Here is a 21,430-nt window from a genome sequence, read left to right on the forward strand (position 1 = left end):
GAAGAAAAAAAGTAACATAGATCAACTTATAATAAAGTACAACTTTATCAACGTTGTTTTGTTTGTAACAGAGAAAACTTGACGCACATCAGTTTGCCTGAATTTAAAAAAAAGTCACATCCAAACTGTAAAAAATACACTCAAGGTACATTTTTGACCATTTGATACAGAAAAATAAAATGTAATAAAATCAGTAAATAATAAATTAAAATTCATTAGAAACATTCACTCATGAGGACAATATGCCAAAAAATTTGACCGAAAAAACAAAACTAAATAAAAGAAGAAAAAAAAGAGTGTCCTTGGACAGGAGGACAGTTTTTATTTTTGCTGCTCACAGTATTTACCTCCTTTGCAATGGCGTGGAGTTATTTTGCAATGAGCATGCTAACAATGCTCACTGGTTTACTGATATAACACTGACAAAGCAGGACGATTGTTGGCAATATTCGGCACGTTTTCACTGAAAAACAATCAAGCAGTTTATCAATGAGATTGGGTTCTAATGTCTTTAAGTGACGTCTTAATTGATTTGGCTTCTGGCTGTCCGCTATAATTATTTTTAGACACAGTAAACAGTGGTCTTTTCTCATCTCCCACTGTATTAAAAGTCAAAGCTAAAAGGCAAACGGCACGAAAAAAAAGCGCATTCTCGGCGGCCGAGGTAGAACCATAGGTGAGGGCGGTCGTCGTGACGATCCCAAGCCGAAAATGGCACTCCTCGGGTGGCGACGTGAGAACTGGACAAGACAGTGGGTCGCTGCGTGAGTGCGTCCGGTCGGAAAACGGCTTTCGAAAACAGCGGCGGTGTATACAGGTGAAGGCGCACTATCCTATTCCCCTCACTATCCACTCGCGGGGGCCTGCACTTGTCAGTGACGTTCCTTATTGTCGCTATATGATTATACAATTTTAACATTTGTTAATAATACGCTCTGTGCGTAGTATCATCCATCGCTTTTCCATTTTAAATGGGCACTTTTAAGCGAACGCAAGAAGTAACAACGGGAACATTTTTAAACAGGCATTTCACAGGAGAGCATTTCGACTCTTCGGCCAATCATATAGCGAGAGCGAGTGGATAGTGAGGGGAAGAGGATAGTGAACCTTCACCGGCACACTGCTCTTCATATCTGTTTTCTGTGTGTGCTGAGTGCTCTTCCTTAGTTCAAAAATACTGCGCGCACTCTGAAAATGAGAGCGCCACTGCCACCCACTGAGTGGATGTGCAAGTACACTTTATTCCAGTACGGCAAAAAAAAAAAAAAAAAAAAGCATGTTCCCCGAGGTCACATGCGCCCCCCCTGACATCGCTCTGCGCTCCCCCAGGGGGGCGCGCCCCACTATTTGAGAAGTACTGGTTTAGGGTCTGTTAACTTAAGCATTTATAATTTCTTAGTTAAGGGACACATGTGCTACACTTTACAACAAGGGTCCAAAATACATTCAGTAATAGTTAAGGGTTTTCGACCCTTGTTGTAAAGTGTAGCACATGTGTCCCTTTTTTTGGACCCTTATTGTAAAGTGTACCACATGTGTCCCTTAACAAAGAAATTATAAATGCTCAAGTTAACAAACCTTAAACCCTAACTAACCCTTTATAGGCCTATATTTTTTTTTTAATTTTACCAAACTATTAATTACTGTCTGGTTATGCGTTAACTAATGTTAATTAATATATTACTAAATGTTAGATACGGAATTAAATGAATTATTGTCATGTTACTTATGCATTAGCTATTGTCTTTAAATGCATTAACTCATGCATTAACTCATGTTAATTAATATATTAATAAGTGTTAGATAAGGGATTAAGTGAATGATTGTCATGTTACTTAAACATTAGTTATTGTCTAAAAATGCATTAACTCATGTTAATTAATATATTAATAAATGTTAGATAAGGGATTAAATGAATTATTGTCATGTTACTTAAACATTAGTTATTGACTAAAAATGCAGTAACTGATGTTGATTAAGGGACCCTTATTGTAAAGTGTTACCGTAAAAAAGTATTAATTTAAAAGAATACTCAAGTAATGAGTAACATTGTGAGTAACTGCTTCCAATGTCTGATTTTTTTTTTTTTTTTTTAATAATGTTTTTTTTTTTTTTCTCAGCACAACTTCATCTATATCAACTGTTGTTATTATACTGTACTACAGCCCCAACCTTTTTTAAACCGCGGACCGGAAATGTGTGGGCAGAAAATTACAGTAAATATAAAATAACACTACGGGGCTGAAAAATTAAGTGCAGGGGAAATGTAACTCACCATACACTGAATCAACCTTTATTCATAGTGGTCCCTCCTAAAACTTGACGGCAAATATCCTGGTTGCAGGCATAATGAGTTCTTCTCCAATCCAATCCAATTTCTTGACTTTAGCAATATGGTTCGCCATGATGTATGATGCTCTCAGTGCATTCGTTTTTGTTGCCTCGTTTGCTAGCTTTTAGCTTTTTTTGGTTGTAGGTTCCTCTTTGAGCTCAGCAGATGGCATTTTCCCCGTAAAAAAGCTGTCCTAAGACGTCACCGCCCGCAGCACATAGTCAACAGCAACTAACATTACTGTTTACATTGATTGACGCTGGACTGCTATGGGTGTGCAAACACCCCAGTAATGGCAGCCAACCGCTGGAGGGCAATACTTGGATTAGTCAAGTGGCGCAGGCAGATTGCTGTCATTAACAAATTATTTTTTCTAAAAATGTAACAACTCTAGTATGGGCCCAAGTAGTGGAGGAAGAGTGGTGTTTCTTCTTCACAAATCTACTCAAGTTAAAATAAAAGTATTGTGTGGTAAAACTACTCTAAGAAGTACTTTTTTCTCAAAACTTTACTCAAGTAAATGTAACTAAGTAAATGTAATGCATTAATACCTACTTCTGTGCACATCCAATGTGAGAATGAAGAGTTTGTGATGTAAACTTTTGTTGTTCCCATAGGACGATATTCCTGAACCCTATCCAAAACTGGGCACTGGAAACCGAATCGCCACGTGGCTGTTTTATGTCAGTCAAGTACACTTAACAGAAACTCAATCACTGCATTTTAGGAAAACCCGTTGATTTTAATTGTCACCTTTGTGCTGCAGATAAGCGACGTGCAGGCAGGGGGTGCCACAGTCTTCCCCGACGTTGGTGCAATTGTCGAACCCATAAAGGTTTGCTCTAATGTACACACCTAGCTGATCAAGGATGTAATGTGTTAATGTTTTGTATATGTTTTGATGGTAGGGCTCAGCTGTGTTGTGGTACAATCTTTATCTTAATGGAAAGGGAGACTATCGGACCAGACACGCCGCATGTCCTGTCCTTGTGGGGAGCAAGTGGGGTGAGATTTTCACTTTGACATCTCATGGATTATATGGCGGAAAACACTCAGAAGACTTTCTCTGCTCTGAGACCCCCAATTTGGCCAAATTTCAAAATTGTCCGATATGCATGATACATCATTGGAATGCTTAAAATCTCAATTTTCTGGGGGAAGAGAAATTTTGAGCAGGAGGGCATGTCAAAAAAATTTAACCCCTGAACCCTAACTCGAAGTGAGAGAATGAGAGAGCACAATTAAAGACACCATGAATTTAACGAGATATTATCACGTACTTACCTTGTTTCGATCCCAGAACTCCGTTTGGCATCTCTTACCGAGTGTCAATACACAGCTGTGAATGGCCACAGCCGGATTTTTGGGGGATTTTATGGGTTAAACACGGTAATATAACTAGGGTTGCAATGCAGAAATCGCAGACATCAAAGAGTCGTGAAGATTTTCTTTTTCAAATATTTACCCTTTTAAACTTTAAAAAAAAAAAAATTTGTTTGGATTGATTATTTGTTATCTAAAACATCGGGAAAAAAGCAACAGTAACAAAAAAAACAATTGAGCGATAGTTATGAGGTACCGTATTTTTATAAGTTGCACCTGAGTATAAGTCGCACCAGCCATAAAATGCCCAACGAAGAGGAAAAAAAACATGTACAGTGGGGCAAATAAGTATTTAGTCGACCACTAATTGTGCAAGTTCTCCCACTTGAAAATATTAGAGAGGCCTGTAATTGTCAACATGGGTAAACCTCAACCATGAGAGACAGAATGTGGGGGGGGGGGGGAACAGAAAATCACATTGTTTGATTTTTAAAGAATTTATTTGCAAATCATGGTGGAAAATAAGTATTTGGTCAATACCAAAAGTTCATCTCAGTACTTTGTTATGTACCCTTTGTTGGCAATAACAGAGGCCACACGTTTTCTGTAACTCTTCACAAGCATTTCACACACTGTTGCTGGTATTCTGGCCCATTCCTCCATGCAGATCTCCTCTAGAGCAGTGATGTTTTGGGGCTGTCGTTGGGCAACATTGACTTTCAACTCCCTCCACAGATTTTCTATGGGTTTGAGATCTGGAGACTGGCTAGGCCACTCCAGGACCTTGAAATGCTTTTTACGAAGCCACTCCTTTGTTGCCCTGGCTGTGTGTTTGGGATCATTGTCATGCTGATAGACACAGCCACGTCTCATCTTCAATGCCCTTGCTGATGGAAGGAGATTTTCACTCAAAATCTCTCAATACATGGCCCCATTCAATCTTTCTTTTACACAGATCAGTCATCCTGGTCCCTTTGCAGAAAAACAGCCCCAAAGCATGATGTTTCCATCCCCATGCTTCACAGTGGGTATGGTGTTCTTTGGATGCAATTCAGTATTCTTTCTCCTCCAAACACGAGAACCTGTGTTTCTACCAAAAAGTTCTATTTTGGTTTCATCTGACCAGAAGACATCCCAGTCCTCTTCTGGATCATCCAAATGCTCTGTAGCGAACTGCAGACAGGCCTGGATGTGTACTTTCTTCAGTAGGGGGACATGTCTGGCAGTGCAGGATTTGAGTCCCTGGCGGGGCATTGTGTTACTGATAGTAGCCTTTGTTACTGTGGTCCCAGCTCTCTGTAGGTCATTCACTAGGTCCCCCGTGTGGTTCTGGAATTTTTGCTCACCGTTCTTGTTATCATTTTGACGCCACAGGGTGAGATCTTGCATGGAGCCCCAGATCGAGGGAGATTATCAGTGGTCTTGTATGTCTTCCGTGTTCTAATAATTGCTCCCACAGTTGATTTCTTTACACCAAGTGTTTCACCTATTGCAGATTCAGTCTTCCCAGCCTGGTGCAGGTCTACAATTTTGTCTCTGGTGTCCTTCGACAGCTCTTTGGTCCTGACCATAGTGGAGTTTGGAGTGTGACAGACTGAGGTTGTGGACAGGTGTCTTTTATACCGATAACGAGTTAAAACAGGTGCCATTAATACAGGTAACGAGTGGAGCCTCATTAGACCTCGTTAGAAGAAGTTAGACCTCTTTGACAGCCAGAATTCTTGCTTGTTTGTAGGTGACCAAATACTTATTTTCCACTCTAATTTGGAAATAAATTCTTTGAAAATCAAACAATGTGATTTTCTGTTTTTTTTTCTTCACATTCTGTCTCTCATGGTTGAGGTTTACCCATGTTGACAATTACAGGTCTCTCTAATCTTTTCAAGTAGGAGAAGCTGCACAATTGGTGGATGACTAAATACCACTGTATAAGTCGTACCGGAGTATAAGTCTCTTTTTTTGGTGAAAGTTACTTGATAAAATCCAACACATAGAACAGATATGTCATCTTGAAAGGCAATTTAAAATAAAAATACAGTAGAGAACAACATGCTGAATAAGTGTGCAGTATGATAATGTTACATGATGCATGAACAGCGAACTTGGCCGGAATGTTCATGTAACATAGCTATTGAGAGTTATTCAGATAACTATAGCATAAAGAACATGCTAAAAAGTTTACCAAACCATCAGTGTCACTCCAGAACACCAAAATAACATGTGAAATGATATAATAATGTGTTGATAATTTCACACATAAGTCGCTCCAGAGTATAAGTCGCACCCCCAGCCAAACTACGAAAAAAACTGCGACTTATAGTCCGAAAAATACGGTAGATATCCATAACCTATTTACATACACGATTGTTTTCATTGTGGCGTAATTTGTTTAAAAGTTTAAAATATGCGAGTGAATAATTTTATGAAGTTTTTTTTTTTTTTTTTTTTTTAAAGACAAATATTAGACATCAATTAATGATTGTAAGCTAAAAATGATAGACATTTCGAATATTAGCTATAATTGCTTACCTTCTTCTTATGGCTGGGTTGAACCAAAGTGGTTGCATGGTGTCTGTAAACTGGGGTCTCCAGGGTAATACCGACAAATTAAAAATAGTTTCGGGGCTAAATGCGCCATAAAACTGCTATGGTACCCTATTGACATATTGATCTATCAAACACAACAGTTCTTTTGGCTGAAAATACAGTATTTGAAAGAGGGGTGCAAGAGCAGAAACTGCTTTTTCAGTCTTGTCTGTGTTTTCTGCCATAAACAAATGCAGTTTTAGTGATTAGGGAGTTGGGAATGATGAATGATTCCGAACGCAGTTACTGCGTTCGGAATCATTCATTCATTCCTGACTCCCTAATCGCTAGAATGAACTTTTTTTATTTTTTATAGTAACTATCAATTTATAATGTGTTTCCTCAGTGGCAAACAAGTGGATGCACGAGCGAGGTCAGGAATTCAGGAGGCGCTGCAGTCTGGAAAACTCTTAGAAATGCTTGCGGTCACAATTAAAGGGGGGATAATCACTATGATTATATGTGGCTTCCAAATAATTCATTATCGGAATATTTTTAGACTCCATTTCCTGTTTGGCGGATTAAAATTCTTGCTACGCTCAGTTTGCCTTCGGCTTGTTATGCAAGCGGGGTCATTGACATTCTGTTCTCTGCTTTGATGGGTGGGCATCGGCCTACTGGACATTCACATGATCAATAGTCCTGTAAAATTTGTTCTATTTATTTAGTTGGGTTTTTTTGTGTTTTTTTTTTTTTGGTGTCGTCCCCTTAAACGTTACCTTTCTACAGATGATTTTTTATCAATTGGTTGATTTTTATTGAAAGTATTTAATTATTATATTATCTTTTGAAAGAAAACCAGGCACATGTATTAGTATTTTTTTTAGTGATTACCTTTTAATCAAATGTTTTTAAGTCCATATTAGTTAAATTATATTTATTACACTGTTATAGTCACATTTTTAGTCATGTATTTCTAAAAAAAATCAATTATTTTTTTTCCCCACAACAAATATTTTAGTCTTTTCACTAAATTACTACCGTAATTTTCGGACTATAAGCCACTACTTTTCCCCCTCATTTTAAATACTGCGGTTTATAGTCCAGTGCGGCTTATTTATTTGGGTTATTAGGTAACACTTTATTTGACAGTGGTGTCATAAGACTGTCATAAGACTGTAATAATTATGACATGACACTATCATGGGCATTACTGAATGCGTATGACAGAAGTCATTAAGTACCATCCGGCAAATTATGTCACTAAGTCCATTGATGTCCAGCTTGGATCTTATTCATCCATTGAAAAGTGAGATAATTTGCCCCATAACACTAAACTGTGTTGTAAGCATTCATTAATGCTCATGACAGTGTCATGTCATAATTATGATTGTCTATGACAGTCTTATTGCACTACTGTCAAATAAAGTGTTACCAAATTCCATAGGTAGCAATTAATGAAACAACTAGAACAGTAGTTGAAGAAATACTTAGCACAGAACACGAATTTTGATCGTTATTTAGCAACTGTAGCACTGCAATGCATGCTAGGAGGCATGTTGGACAACAACATTGTTGACGGTCTCCCCCAAGGGGGCAATGATGACCAAATGAAGCTTCTTGAAGCAATGAAGCTTTGCAACCAATTGGTTTAAAGCTTCATGGTGGTTCATTTGGTCTTAAGACAGTCGTATGATGCCACTGTCAAATAAAGTGTTACCTATTAATATTATTATAATTTAGTACAGCAACGATTAATCGATTAACTCGAATATTCGATTAGAAAAAAATTTTTCGAATTAGATTTTGCTGCTTCGAGTATTCGTTTAATTAAAGTGGTGTTCCAATGGTTTGTTTTGAAAGTGTTTGCATTTAGTTTAACTGATTTGGGTGGATACACTGCCCTCTAGTCTGCCTCATTTCACATGACTAAATCCAGCTGTTCCTTGCCTTGCCTTGCCTTGCCTTGCCTTAAGACCAACATAAGCTAAGTTTTTGTTTGAGCTAACGTTTTTTAATGCATTCGTAACGTAGTTTATAGGTATATTTAGTCGTTTTTGTGGGAATATGTGTCTGAACCATTTGTTAAGCGCATTGTGTTAAAAAACAAAAAAAACATTAGCGTTTTATAGCATTTAAGCTAGCGGCCTTTTGCTATTTTTGTTCTTTTGTTGTACATAGATCCTCATTTTTTTGTTTGTTTTTTATACCATTTGAGGCTCAGCTCAGGTATTTTAATTTTTTATGTTCCTTATCAAATTAATCGAACTAACTAGCTCTTCGATTAATCGACTACTAAAATAATCGATAGCTGCAGCCCTAATTTTTGATACCATTTGAGGCTCAGCTCAGGTATTTTAATTTTTTATGTTCCTTATCAGATTAATCGAACTAAATAGCTCTTCGATTAATCGACTACTAAAATAATCGATAGCTGCAGCCCTAATATAATTCCATAATGCAGTGCGGACATCTGCGGCTCATAGTTCAGTGCGGCTTATCGATAAACAAAAATTTTTTGTGTCATATTTGGTGGGCGGCAGCCTATAGTCAGATAAGCCTTATAGTCCGAAAATTACGGTAATAGTATTGTTAGTTTCACATTTGAAAATGAATGAAAGTTTACTTTAAAAAAAAAAATACTTGTACTAAAATAGTTATATTTAACAATATAAATATTTAGGTAGTAAATTGTGGTTTTTCTAACAATAAACTGAGTCATCTAAATTGTAAGCAAGCTTGAATTATTTTGTGAACAAAACCTTTAAGCACAAACTAAAATTTTTAATTTTATGAAGTACTTCGGAAGTTAAACTACTGTATTTTCTGCACTATAAGGCGCACCTCAAAGCCTTTAATTTTCTCAAAAGCATGTGATTTATTTATTGATCAATATTGGTTAATCATGGCATGACATTCCCTTTAGCGCAGCACCATCTAGTGGATGTATAATACAACACCAACCACTATTACTACTACTACTACTACTACTGCACCTTATAATGCGATACGTCCTATATACGAAAAGTTTTACAATAGGCCAATTATTGAAGGTGCGCCTTATATTCCAATTCGCCTTTTAGTGTGGAAAATAGAGTATTTATGAATTTTGACCCATCTTAAATTCTTTTATTTTGTTTTTTTATCTATTGAATGAGCTAAATGATTTGTCCATTTTAAAAATCAAACAAACACTTTCACATTCAATTTGTGTGCGGGTTTCGTGTTGTCTTTCTTGTCCTCCTCTGAAAGACGTTTGAACAGTTTTGTCGGCCAAAGTGACACTTGGAGTGGAGGGGGAAAAACCCATACTCATCAGGCGTTTCTTACTTGTGAAGACAATGAAATTGTACGGACACAATGGTAGAAAATGAGTTAGACTATCAAGAATGTTGGATAAATGCTATAAAGTGTTCTGGTCTGGGTTTCATGCGTCAGGCAGGCAGAAATCAGGCGGGTGGTTCCCGCCCCGCATGCGACCAAAGCAGCCGAGCAGAATATCCACCGCCACCCTTGCCGTTGAACGGACTTCCTTCTCCGTCCCGACCCGCAAAGGGTTCACCTCTACCACGTCCACTGCCGACAGCAGCCCTGTGTAACAGGAACACAGACATGTGGTTGCGTCGAATGACCGTCGATCTGTTGTTTTTCTAACCGGTGTTGCCGAGGTGCTCCGCGATGTACACGCCCTCCCTATAGGTGAGCCCGCCCATGACGGGCGTTCCAGTCGCCGGCGTCACATTCGGGTCCAAAGCGTCCACGTCATAGCTCAGGTGAATCGGTCTCTCGGTCCTAGTACCACCATTTGTGAGTTACTGTGTGACACTGAGAGGAGTGACTGGGGCATAACTACTTACCCACACTTACACAGGTAATCGCATGTCTCCTCCATCACTCGGCCAACACCTAACGCGTCCACCTCTGTCATGGAAAATGCTTTCACGCCTGCTAGCTTTAGGATGAAACTGGGAAGTGGTTTGGAAAACTTTACAAAAGGTCTTATTGTTTGGTATAGAACTGCGGTCTTCAACACGCGGCTCTTTGATACCTCTATTGGCGCTAAGTTTCAAAAATAAAATACCAGTAATTGATTAAAACATTTGGTGTTTATGAGAATTAACAAAGGAATTAAGCGAGCAAAACAAGTCCGGCTCCCTTCCCTTCTAAACATAACACTCACGCAGGTCAGTAATTCAGCAACTATGTAAAGTCACGGTGTCGTCACTTGGAAAGTAGACTTTATGTAGTTGGTGAATTCATGAATTGTGTGTGTGTTATGTGAATAAAAGTGCGCTTGACTGGTTTCTGACCCTGGACTAAAATATTATAATTTAGATGGTAAAACAGTAAGTGCGGCTTTTCTGTGGAAACGAGGACAAAATGGCCCTTACAGTGTTAAAGGTTGCCGCCCCTTGGTGTAGAAGTTTAAAAAACAGAACTTACTGCTCTTCAGGATCCAAGTCCCTCAGGCCGATGTAGACCAGATGTTTGGCCGACACGCACGACGACATCCAAGAGAAGTTTGGCAGGACGGGGATCTGATGAATACAAATTTAGGCGTCTATATATTTTTTCCCCAAATGTGATTAAAGTTCGCATGGATTAACAGTCGTGACCTTTGCGCGCAGCTCGTGCAGTATGAGCGACACAGGCTGCCCGTGCATGTTCCCGGTGGGGGTGCTAAGCGGTGTATTTATGTCAGCGTGGGCGTCCACCCAAACCAGGCTAAGCTCCCCGACCGCGGCCGCGTGCCCGTGGACGGAACCCATGGCCAGGCTGCATCAGAAAACCAGATAGCCTCTTATTTTCATTGAGAAAAATGATGGCTGACATTTCTTGCAATCAACCTGTGATCCCCGCCAAGCACGACCGCAGTGTGCCCATCCCGCTTTGCTGCCCGGACCGCCTCCGACAGCCTCCGGTTGGCGCTGCCCACCGCCCGGGTGTGTTTTACCCGACCCACTGGTGCGTCAGCCAGCACATCTTCAAATGACAAGTTCCCATAATCCCTCACAGCACAACCTGGTTAAAAAATACCATATGAATGAAATTAATATTTCTATGTGAGTTTTACTGCTGAAAGAGGAACACGCATGAACAGAAACATACAAACAGGAACATCGACACATGAAACATATGCAAATAAAACCGTACACATAAAGAGGAACACACAATGGCAATTTCTCCATTATCAGAGATCCTTAAGGAATTTTCCATTTGCATACTTAAATGTTCAATGAACAGGAGCGCTTACACATGCAAACAGAAGAAACATACTGTACACCAGACGCGGGAGTCTTCCCGGTGGCCAAAAATGTCATTGCATGTAATTAACTTTCCAATACAACAATTTAAAATTAAGACTTTGCCGGTAAAATGTTGTCCATAAAAGCCGTAAAGCAATAAAACAACAAAAATGAATGAAACGAAGAAAAAAATATTTTTATATGAACAAATCATGTGACTAGCAGCTTAGAGATGGTCGTTTGCTTTGCTTAGCCAAAACAACCTCAGGATAGAAGGAACAAGATGGATATGTTCTGTTTTTGTTTTTTTTTTTCAAACCTAAGCTTTCAAAAGCGAGAACAACAACTGAGCGAGAACCGAGGATTGAAGATGTGGACCATGAAACGCCAAAGAGCACCGCCAAAATGTACAACAGAGCCACAACCATGCGTACCATATTCAATTGACGACGTCTTTGGCCAAAAGCATAGCTGTCATAAGCAGCCTGATATAGAATTTCCCTTTAAAAAAAATTAAAAAACGCTCATTTTTAATGTAGGATTATAAATATTCCTGGCTGGAATATTCAGTCAAAAAGGATTCAGTCTCCTGTTTTGATTGCCACCATTTTCAAACTCACCATGGTGAGGATTCGTTTCGCAAGGGTGTGAGTGACTGGAAAAACTTGGCATCAAATTGGATATCTCCGCAGACCGCAAAAATTGTCGTCTACTTCTCCACAGAAAAACGCGCGCACACGCACCCACACACACATACAGTGGGGCAAATAAGTATTTAGTAAACCACTAATTGTGCAAGTTCTCCCACTTGAAAATATTAGAGAGGCCTGTAATTGTCAACATGGGTAAACCTCAACCATGAGAGACAGAATGTGGAAAGAAAAACCTATAAAATCACATTGTTTGATTTTTAAAGTATTTATTTACAAATCATGGTGGACAATAAGTATTTGGTCAATACCAAAAGTTCATCTGAATTCTTTGTTATGTACCCTTTGTTGGCAATAACGGAGGCCAAACGTTTTCTATAACTCTTCACAAGGTTTTCACACACTGTTGCTGGTATTTTGGCCCATTCATCCATGCAGATCTCCTTTAGAGCAGTGATGTTTTGGGGCTGTCGTTGGGCAACACCGACTTTCAGCTCCCTCCACAGATTTTCTATGGGGTTGAGATCTGGAGACTGGATAGGCCACTCCACGACCTTGAAATGCTTCTTACGAAGCCACTCCTCTGTTGCCCTGGCTGTGTGTTTGGGATCATTGTCATGCTGATAGACACAGCCACGTCTCATCTTCAATGCCCTTGCTGATGGAAGGAGATTTTCACTCAAAATCTCTCGAAACATGGCCCCATTCATTCTTTCCTTTACACAGATCAGTCGTCCTGGTCCCTATGCAGAAAAACAGCCCCAAAGCATGATATTTCCACCCCCATGCTTCACAGTGGGTATGGTGCAATTGAGTATTCTTTCTCCTCCAAACACGAGAACCTGTGTTTCAACCACCAAAAAGTTGTATTTTGCTTTCATCTGACCATAACACATTCTCCCAGTCCTCATCTGGATCATCCAAATGCTCTGTAGCGAAACGCAGACGGGCCTGGACGTGTAATGGCTTCAGCAGGGGGACACGTCTGGCAGTGCAGGATTTGAGTCCCTGGCGGCGCATTATGTTACTGATCGTAGCCTTTGTTACTGTGGTCCCAGCTCTCTGTAGGTCATTCACTAGGTCCCCCCGTGTGGTTCTGGGATTTTTGCTCACCGTTCTTGTTATCATTTTGACGCCACGGGGTGAGCCCCAGATCGAGGGAGATTATCAGTGGTCTTGTATGTCTTCCATTTTCTAATAATTACTCCCACAGTTGATTTCTTTACACCAAGTGAAGAGTGAAGAGTTACAGAAAACGTTTGGCATCCGTTATTGCCAACAAAGGGTACATAACAAAGCACTGAGATGAACTTTTGGTATTGACCAAATACTTATTTTCCACAATAATTTGCAAATAAATTCTTTAAAAATCAAACAATGTGACTTTCTGTTGTTTTTTTTTTCCCATATTCTGTCTCTCACGGTTGAGGTTTACCCATGTTGACAATTACAGGCCTCTCTAATCTTTTCAAGTAGGAGATCTTGCACAATTGGTGGTTGACTAAATACTTATTTACCCCACTGTAGCTGGGATGCCTCTATTTACGAGCATGGGCTAAGCTACTAACTGAGCATATATCTTGTCAGTTAATTTTATTGCTGACCCCGTGTTTCGGCGTCATCAACATGTTTTTCCCCCGCCCCCTGCGAGGGCGTTCCCCCCGCCACAAAACTCAAACCCCGCCTATGCTGTGCACCAAAAATTCTCAGAAACAAGAACACATGCAAATAGGAACGTATGCACCAATTACAAACATGCGGAAACTGGAACAACACAAAAATACAAGCAAAAGGCAACAAATTAACAGACTCTCAGGAACACTGACAGGTGCAATCAGGAACATATGCACAAACAGGATTAAAAAAACACTGACATGGAAAGTTGATTTTCTCTGAAAGGTGGAACAATACATCACTTTCCTATGTGTGTGTTTAGGAAATAGTTACAGTATTTGCTTTGAATTCAACTTAAACTTGAAAGTCAACTAGTTGAGCAATGAGCACACAGTAACCAAACTGCTGTTAGATATGTAACCTTGCTGGAGCCACAATCAGTTACCACATACAAATAAATGTTTGAGTCTGACAGGGGCGCTGGAAATCACTCACAGCAGGTGGTGCGAAGGATATTTTTTAGTTTTTCCCATCAAAAAACAGCTTCCCGTCCAAATTTGTCATTCTTGCACGTTCTCTCCATACAAGGTGTGCACAATGGCAGTACACACGCACATGGATAGTTTACGTACTACTACTAGGCTACTAAAAAGACAGCGTTCTATTTCACCTACAGTTTGTGTTGGAATTTTTGTATTGGAAATGAAAGCGCTCGTGTATTTTAATGCAATTCCCCACAGCTAGATGGCGCAACGATACACAAACACATTTGAAAACTAAAAGCTCCAATAAGCCTCGAGTTAACACCCCTTTTGCACAAATAGCGCCTTATTCAACGTGACCCGGTGTTCTGCAATTCCTTGCTAGGTGGCTAGACTTTCTACACAATGCCAAGTGCGCTTACGCATGCATGCACACATAGGTTAAAAGTGGCAAGAACTTACTATTTTTGTTTTTATTGAGTCTTTTATTACCTTTTCATTGCCTTGACATACTTTTTATGTGTTTGCCTCCCATACTTGAGTGTTTTCTTTTGCTAGCTTTAAAGCAGAGTGTTGATCTGTAGACCACATAAATCACGTAGCGGGTTTAAACCACCCTAAATTGATATTACTATGTTTAAGTACTTTCCTAAGGCTTTTTTAAAGTACGTTCTTACTGTATGCATCTAAACAAAACAAGCTGAAAGCGCACGGTAGTACTTTGGGTGTCAAATTTGTTTCTAGTGGGACGTTTAGGAGGATATTTTGGCAGAATCCTGGTAGCAAGCAAGGTGTCAGGTAGTGACCATTTAAAAAAAATGTTTTCAAAATTTATGTTTAAAGTTAAATACACTATTGTTTCAAAGTTTTATATTGTATGCTGTACATATGTACCATAATTTTCGCGCTATAAGGCGCACCAGACTATAAGCCGCCACCCACCAAATGTGACACGAAAATGGCATTTGTTCATAGATAAGCCGCATTGGACTATAGGCCGCAGCTGTCCTCACTGTATTATGGGATATTTACACCAAAAGATATTAACCGGTAATCATACAACTGCCATAAGATCAAATGAACCACCATGACACTTTGAACCAATTGGTTGCAAAGCTTGCTTCAAGAAGCTTCATTTGGCCATCAGTGCTCCTTTGGGGGAGAGTCAACCTCTCAACACTGTTGTCGTCCAACATGCCTCCTAGCATGCATTTCAGCGCTCCAGATGTAAATAACAATCAAAATTCATGGTCTGTGCTAAATATTTCTTCAGTTACTGTTCCAGTTGTTTCATTTATTGTTATGTTATTTTGTAAGGTTTTATTTGACATTGGCACCATAAGACTGTCATTAGACATTCATAACTATGATAAGACACTGTCATGAGAATTAATGAACGCTTATAACAGATGTCATTAGCGTTATCCGGCAAATTATCTCACTTTTGAATGGATGTAAAAGATCCAAACAGGACATAAATGGTGTTCATGACAATTTGCCAGATGACACTTAACAATGTCATAAGCATTCTGTAATGCCCATGATAGTGTCATGTTATAAATATGACCGTCCCATGACAGTCTTATGACATCACTGTCAAATAAAGTGTTATGAAATACCATAACAAGCAATTAAACAACTACAACAGTAACAATAAATAATTAGCACAGAACATGAATTTTGATATTTATTCACATCTGTAGCGCTGCAATGCATGTTAGGAGGCATGTGTTGTATATTAACCCAAATAAATCAACAAATAAGCTGCACTGCACTGCCGCAGGATTCAAAATGAAGGAAAAAAGTAGCGGCTTATAGTCCGAAAATTACGGTATATATATGGCAGAAAACACTCAGGTGACTTGAAGTTCTGCTGTGAGACCCCCAATTTGGCCAACTTTCAAAATTGTCCGATATGCATGTGTGATACACCATTGGAAAGCTAAAAACCTCAATTTTCTGGGCGAAGAAAATTTTTGAAAAGGAGGGCATTTAAAAAAATAAATAAATACATTTAAACAGCAAAACCCTATCTGGAGGCGAGAGCACGCGAGAGCAGAATTAAAGAGGCCATGACTTTAACGAGATATTATCGCGTCCTTACCTTGTCTCGGTCCAAAACCTCCATGTAGCATGTATCACTGAGTGTCAAGACACAGCTGTGAATGGCCACAGCTGGATTTTAGGGGATTTTATGGGTGAAACACGGTAATATAATAAGGGTCGCGCTGCAGAAATTGCAGACTTCAAGGAGTGGTCGAGATTTTCGTTTTCATATATTTACCCTCGTTTTTTTCTTCGTTTGGATCGATTATTTATCATCGGACATGTCGGAGAAAGTGCAAAAGTAACAAAAAACTACAATTAAGCAATAGTTATGAGGTAGATATCCGTGACTTTTTTATAGACGCCATTTTTTTCATTGTGACATAATTTGTTTAAAATTTGCGAATGAATAATTTTTTAAAGTCGTTTTTTTTTTTTTTTTCTTTAAATGAAATATTAGACATCAATTAATGATTCTGAGCTAAAAATGACAGACATTTTGAATAATAAATATAATTAATTACCTTCGTTTTATGGCTGGGTCGAAACAAAAGCGGTTGCGCGACATCTGTAAACGGGGGTTTCAGGGGTAAAACGCACAAATTAATAACAGTTCGGGGGCTTAATACGCCATGAATCTGCTATGGCAGCATATAGACATATTTTTCTATCAAACACAACAGTTGTTTTGGCTTAAAATACAGCAGTTTCTTTTAAAGAGGAGTGCAAGAGCAGAAATGGCTTTTTCAGTTGTCTCTGTTTTCCGCCATATATATATATATATATATATATATATATATATATATATATATATATATATATATATATATATATATATATATATTAGGGCTGTCAAAATTATCGCGTTAACGGGCGGTAATTAATTTTTTAAATGAATCACGTTAAAATATTTGCCGCAATTAACGCACATGCCCCGCTCAAACATTAAAGTGACAGCACAGTGAAATGTGTACTTGTTGTGTTTTTTGGAGTTTTGTCGCCCTCTGCTGGCGCTTGGGTGCGACTGATTTTATAGGCTTCAGCACCCATAAGCATTGTGTAAGTAATTAATGGCATCAACAATGGCGGGCTACTAGTTTATTTTGTGATTGAAAATTTTACAAATTTTATTAAAACGAAAACATTGAGAGGGGTTTTAATATAAAATTTCTATAACTTGTACTAACATTTATCTTTTAAGAACTACAAGTCTTTCTATCCATGGATCGCTTTAACAGAATGTTAATAATGGTAATGCCATCTTGTTGATTTATTGTTATAATAAACAAATACAGTACTTACGTACCGTATGTTGAATGCATACATCCATCTTGTGTCTCACCTTTCCATTCCAACAATAATTTACAGAAAAATATGGCATATTTTATAGATGGTTTGAATTGCGATTAATTACGATTAATTAATTTTTAAGCTGTAATTAACTCGATTAAAATTTTTAATCGTTTGACAGCCCTAGTCTAAATATACCAATAAACTAAATTACGAATGCATCAAAAACACATGTTAGCTCAAACAATTAAACAACGATTAAAATGTTTAATTGTTTGACACCCCATCATATATATATATATATATATATATTAGGGCTGTCAAAATTATCGCGTTAACGCGTGGTTATTAATTTTTTTAATTAATCACGTTAAAATATTTGACGCTATCAACGCACATGTCCCGCTCAGAAAGTATTCTGCCTTTTGGTCAGTTTTACAGCAAGGCTTTTTGTGCTGTCAAACATCGAACTCTTGTGGTCGCTTTGCGACATGGTTTATTGTTTTCTTGCCAGTTCATTATGGCTGCACGACGTCTCGGGCTGATAATGTTGTGCTTATATGATCCTTGGACAAGATTTGTCCGTAAGTATGGTTGTTGTAAAGAATGTACATATTATGTTAGTAAGCGAAATGTTATATTTTTTGTATGAGACACTTTTTGTTTATGTTTAGTGAACCTGTATAGCATGCTAAGCTAACGTTGTTGCTAATGCAATGCTTGTGTACTTTTTTTTTTTGTAGTTTTACGAAGGTCTAAAGAGGACAATGGTTTGAGGCCATTTTATTAATAAATCAGATGACAAAGGAAGAAGTTTAATTATTAAGGCGTCGTTCACTAGCTGTCTAGCTTTGTAAAAAGTAGACGCTTCGGAGTGAGGACAGCACAGACAGATTTAAATGACAGTAGAGTGAAATGCCCACTACAGTCCTTATGTACCGTATGTTGAATGTATATATATCCATCTTGTGTCTTATCTTTCCATTCCAACAATTTATTTTACAGAATATATATATAATTTACAGAAAAATATGGCATATTTTATAGATGGTTTGAATTGCGATTAATTAATTTTCAAGCTGTAATTAACTCGATTAAAAATGTCAATCGTTTGACAGCCCTAATATATATACAGTGGGGAGAACACGTATTTGATACACTGCCTATGTGAAAACCCATTGGCAGTGTATAAAATACTTGTTCTCCCCACTGTATATACACATATGGTTACTGTACTGTACTATACTGTACTATACTGTTTTTTTTTTTTTTTTTTAAATCGGTGGTACTAAACATAATTATTACATTTGAAGTACTTAAAAACATGTATTAAAATATATCAATATATAGTGTACACAAATGTTTTTTTGTGATACCTTGGGGGGGGAAAAAGAGAAAAACATGCATTATATGTGTCTCTTTTCAATACTAAATCTGAATAAATACATTGAACACATATTTTTTTAAAATTGGAGTGGGTGGTGCTACTTCGCGGTTTTTCACATCGCGGCAGGTTCTGGTCCCAATTAACCGTGAAAACCGAGGGATCACTATTTTTAATACACAAAAAAATATACCGAACATTTTTTCCCCCTCCCCAACAACAGGAAGTGCTGCAACACTCTCAGCACCACTAAACACCGATGCTGATGAGTTAAAATACCGCATATTCGCGTTTCACGCCGGTGACGTCACCTTGCGCCTCAAGCTTGCTCACGAGTCCCTCGGCGCGGATGGCGTCGGGTCCGAGCTGCACGCCGTCCTGGGGCTGCGCGACACGCACGCACGCGCTTTAGTCAATGTGCTCTTCTGATTGGTCGAGGGTTCAGATTGCTACCTCACCTGTCCTTTGGAGAAAGGCGCCCCGATAATCCCCACTGAGCGCGACCCCTGATGATGATGATGATGATGGCGGTGATGATGAAGAGCAGAGGAGGTGAACAGGAGTTGCAGAGGCGTCCTGACGCGCTGCATGTCGACAGATGACTAATGAAGGGGGAAGGAGAAAGACTCGGACGTCGCGTGACGTCACTGGCGCCGAGTGACATCACTCGAGTTAATTATTGTCCAGTCCGGTCACTGTACAAGTTGAAAAGTCCAATCCATTCGAACTTGGTAGGGTTGAAGGTGAATGCTGATGTTTCAGTATTAGGTGTGGGAACCTCTTGGTACCTCACGATACAATACCGTACAAAGCTCACGATAACGATCTCATGACATGGCGATACTACGTTTATCGATACATGGGTCAGTAAATCATTCTAGGATATTCTAAAAACAACTAATAAAGAGACACAAGCAATCTTCATCCTTCTGCTGAAAAGTTAGCACGAGTAGACGCCCAATCCATTTGACTGGGAGAGTGGCAGCGAATGAACCCCTCCCACTTCAAACAGGCCCCTCCCACTTCTATGACCGTCAGTGGCAGCCAATGGGGTAATTTTGGGCGATTTCAGGTCATTTACCTGTTGATTTTCAGTCACTTTCTGTTGATTTTGGGGCATTTCAGGGTCACCTCCACAGGTGGCGTTTGACTTTTGGAGCTGGGGAGGCAAAACATGTTCATGACCGTGAAATGCAGTGTCAGCAATAAAATTAACTTACAGGAATATTTATAATAAGTTGAAAATGAGCGTTTTTTTGCTTCCCATCATTCTTGAGGGGAATTCTAAATCAGGCTGATGGCAGGACAGCTATACTTTTCGCCAAGATCATCATCCATTGAATATTGTACACCCGCCGGTGTCATGCCAATGTAGTTACTTCAGTCATAAATGGTAGTTGTTACTTCAGTCAAAAAATTCCCTGGGCAGAGCCATATTTGTGTGTTCATTATTCGGTCAAAAAAAAAAAAAAAAAAAGTTGCTTCTATCAAAATATATATTTTCATTTTTTTAAAAAAAACTCGCTTAAGTCAAAAAAATGTGTTTGCTAAAATAAATTTGAAATTCCAAAAAATGTATTTCAAAGCTATTTTTATTTGATTTATTTTTTTTTTTTTTTTGATTGAAGCAACTTTTATTATTGTTTTGTGTTTGGGCCACATTTTGGCTAGGACTTTTGTGTATTTATTATTCAATCAAAAAATATATTGCTTCACACAGAGATATATATTTTCAAAAGAAAAATTACTTCAATCAAAAAAAGAAAAATTTCAATCTTAGAAAAAGTTTTTGAATGCAAAAAAATATTTGAGACTCAAAAATTTGCATTTGAACACTTTTTCATTAAAAAAAAGTTTTAATTTTTTATTTTAGCAATCCTTTTTGTGTTTGGGCCATATTATGGGTAGGACATTTGTGTCTAAATCATTTAATCCCCAAAAATATTTTCAAAGAAAAAAATCATTTGAAAAATAAAATTGCCTTCACCTATTTTTTTTTTTTTAGTTATATGCAAAGCAAATGACCATCTAAGGTGCTAGTCACATGATCTGTCCGAAAAATAATTTTGACCCATTATAAAAATATTTTATGTTCATTTCATTCATTTTTGTTGTTTTCTGCCTTTACAACTTTTATTTATATATAGGAAAGTCACTTACATGCAATGACACTTTTCGGCCACCAGGGGGGCCCGGCGGTTACAGAACAGGAAGTGACCCAGGAATCTCCCAAATGAATAGGCAGTGACTCAAACTCAACAGGAGGCGATATGTAAATGCCCTATAATGAACAGTAAATGCCCCAAAAATCAGAAAACAGCGTCTCTGCAGGGTCAAACAAGCCAAATTTAAGACTTACTTTTTTAAGACCATAATGAATAAAATGTATGACCCATTTCACATCAATACCGGCAAAATTGAATAAAAACAAAATAGAGACCCGGAATTACTTGCAAAGTATATGAATTTATTCCCAGCTCTTTCACACTGTGATACAAATGAGCCAAACGTACCACAACTAATAGTAGTAGTGAAGT

General features: G+C 38.4%; 2 protein-coding genes across 2 annotated transcripts in view; one reads left to right on the forward strand and one right to left on the reverse strand.

The window, feature by feature from the left end:
• LOC130909497 (prolyl 4-hydroxylase subunit alpha-1-like) overlaps nt 1–9,512 on the forward strand; it is a 19,243-nt gene extending 9,731 nt beyond the window's left edge. The window contains exons 12-15 of the mRNA XM_057826048.1: nt 2,950–3,015; nt 3,099–3,167; nt 3,241–3,337; nt 6,588–9,512. Coding sequence (XP_057682031.1) covers nt 2,950–3,015; nt 3,099–3,167; nt 3,241–3,337; nt 6,588–6,655 — 300 coding nt within the window. The 3' untranslated portion in view covers nt 6,656–9,512. The remainder of the gene's footprint in view (nt 1–2,949; nt 3,016–3,098; nt 3,168–3,240; nt 3,338–6,587) is intronic.
• On the reverse strand, nt 1,542–19,811 carry arg1 (arginase 1). Its single transcript, XM_057826049.1, has 8 exons — nt 19,352–19,811; nt 19,205–19,277; nt 11,029–11,203; nt 10,798–10,957; nt 10,625–10,719; nt 10,039–10,146; nt 9,837–9,973; nt 1,542–9,772 (listed from the first exon to the last, which is right to left on the reverse strand). The coding sequence occupies exons 1-8, from the start codon at nt 19,481–19,483 to the stop codon at nt 9,609–9,611; spliced, it is 1,044 nt and encodes a 347-aa protein (XP_057682032.1). The 5' UTR covers nt 19,484–19,811; the 3' UTR covers nt 1,542–9,608.
• Nucleotides 19,812–21,430: the final 1,619 nt, after the last annotated feature.

The sequence above is a fragment of the Corythoichthys intestinalis genome, chromosome 21 (assembly GCF_030265065.1).
Source record: "Corythoichthys intestinalis isolate RoL2023-P3 chromosome 21, ASM3026506v1, whole genome shotgun sequence".
In the NCBI taxonomy this organism is placed as follows: domain Eukaryota; kingdom Metazoa; phylum Chordata; class Actinopteri; order Syngnathiformes; family Syngnathidae; genus Corythoichthys; species Corythoichthys intestinalis.

Excerpts from the sequence above, each read along its gene's own strand:
- arg1 (XM_057826049.1), bottom strand. The coding sequence starts at position 19,483 with ATGCAGCGCGTCAGGACGCCTCTGCAACTCCTGTTCACCTCCTCTGCT. Across the intron at positions 10,958-11,028 it reads GTGCTTGGCGGGGATCACAG|CCTGGCCATGGGTTCCGTCC; the intron begins GTTGATTGCAAG and ends TTTCTGATGCAG. Across the intron at positions 10,147-10,624 it reads GACTTGGATCCTGAAGAGCA|TTTCATCCTAAAGCTAGCAG; the intron begins GTAAGTTCTGTT and ends ACCACTTCCCAG.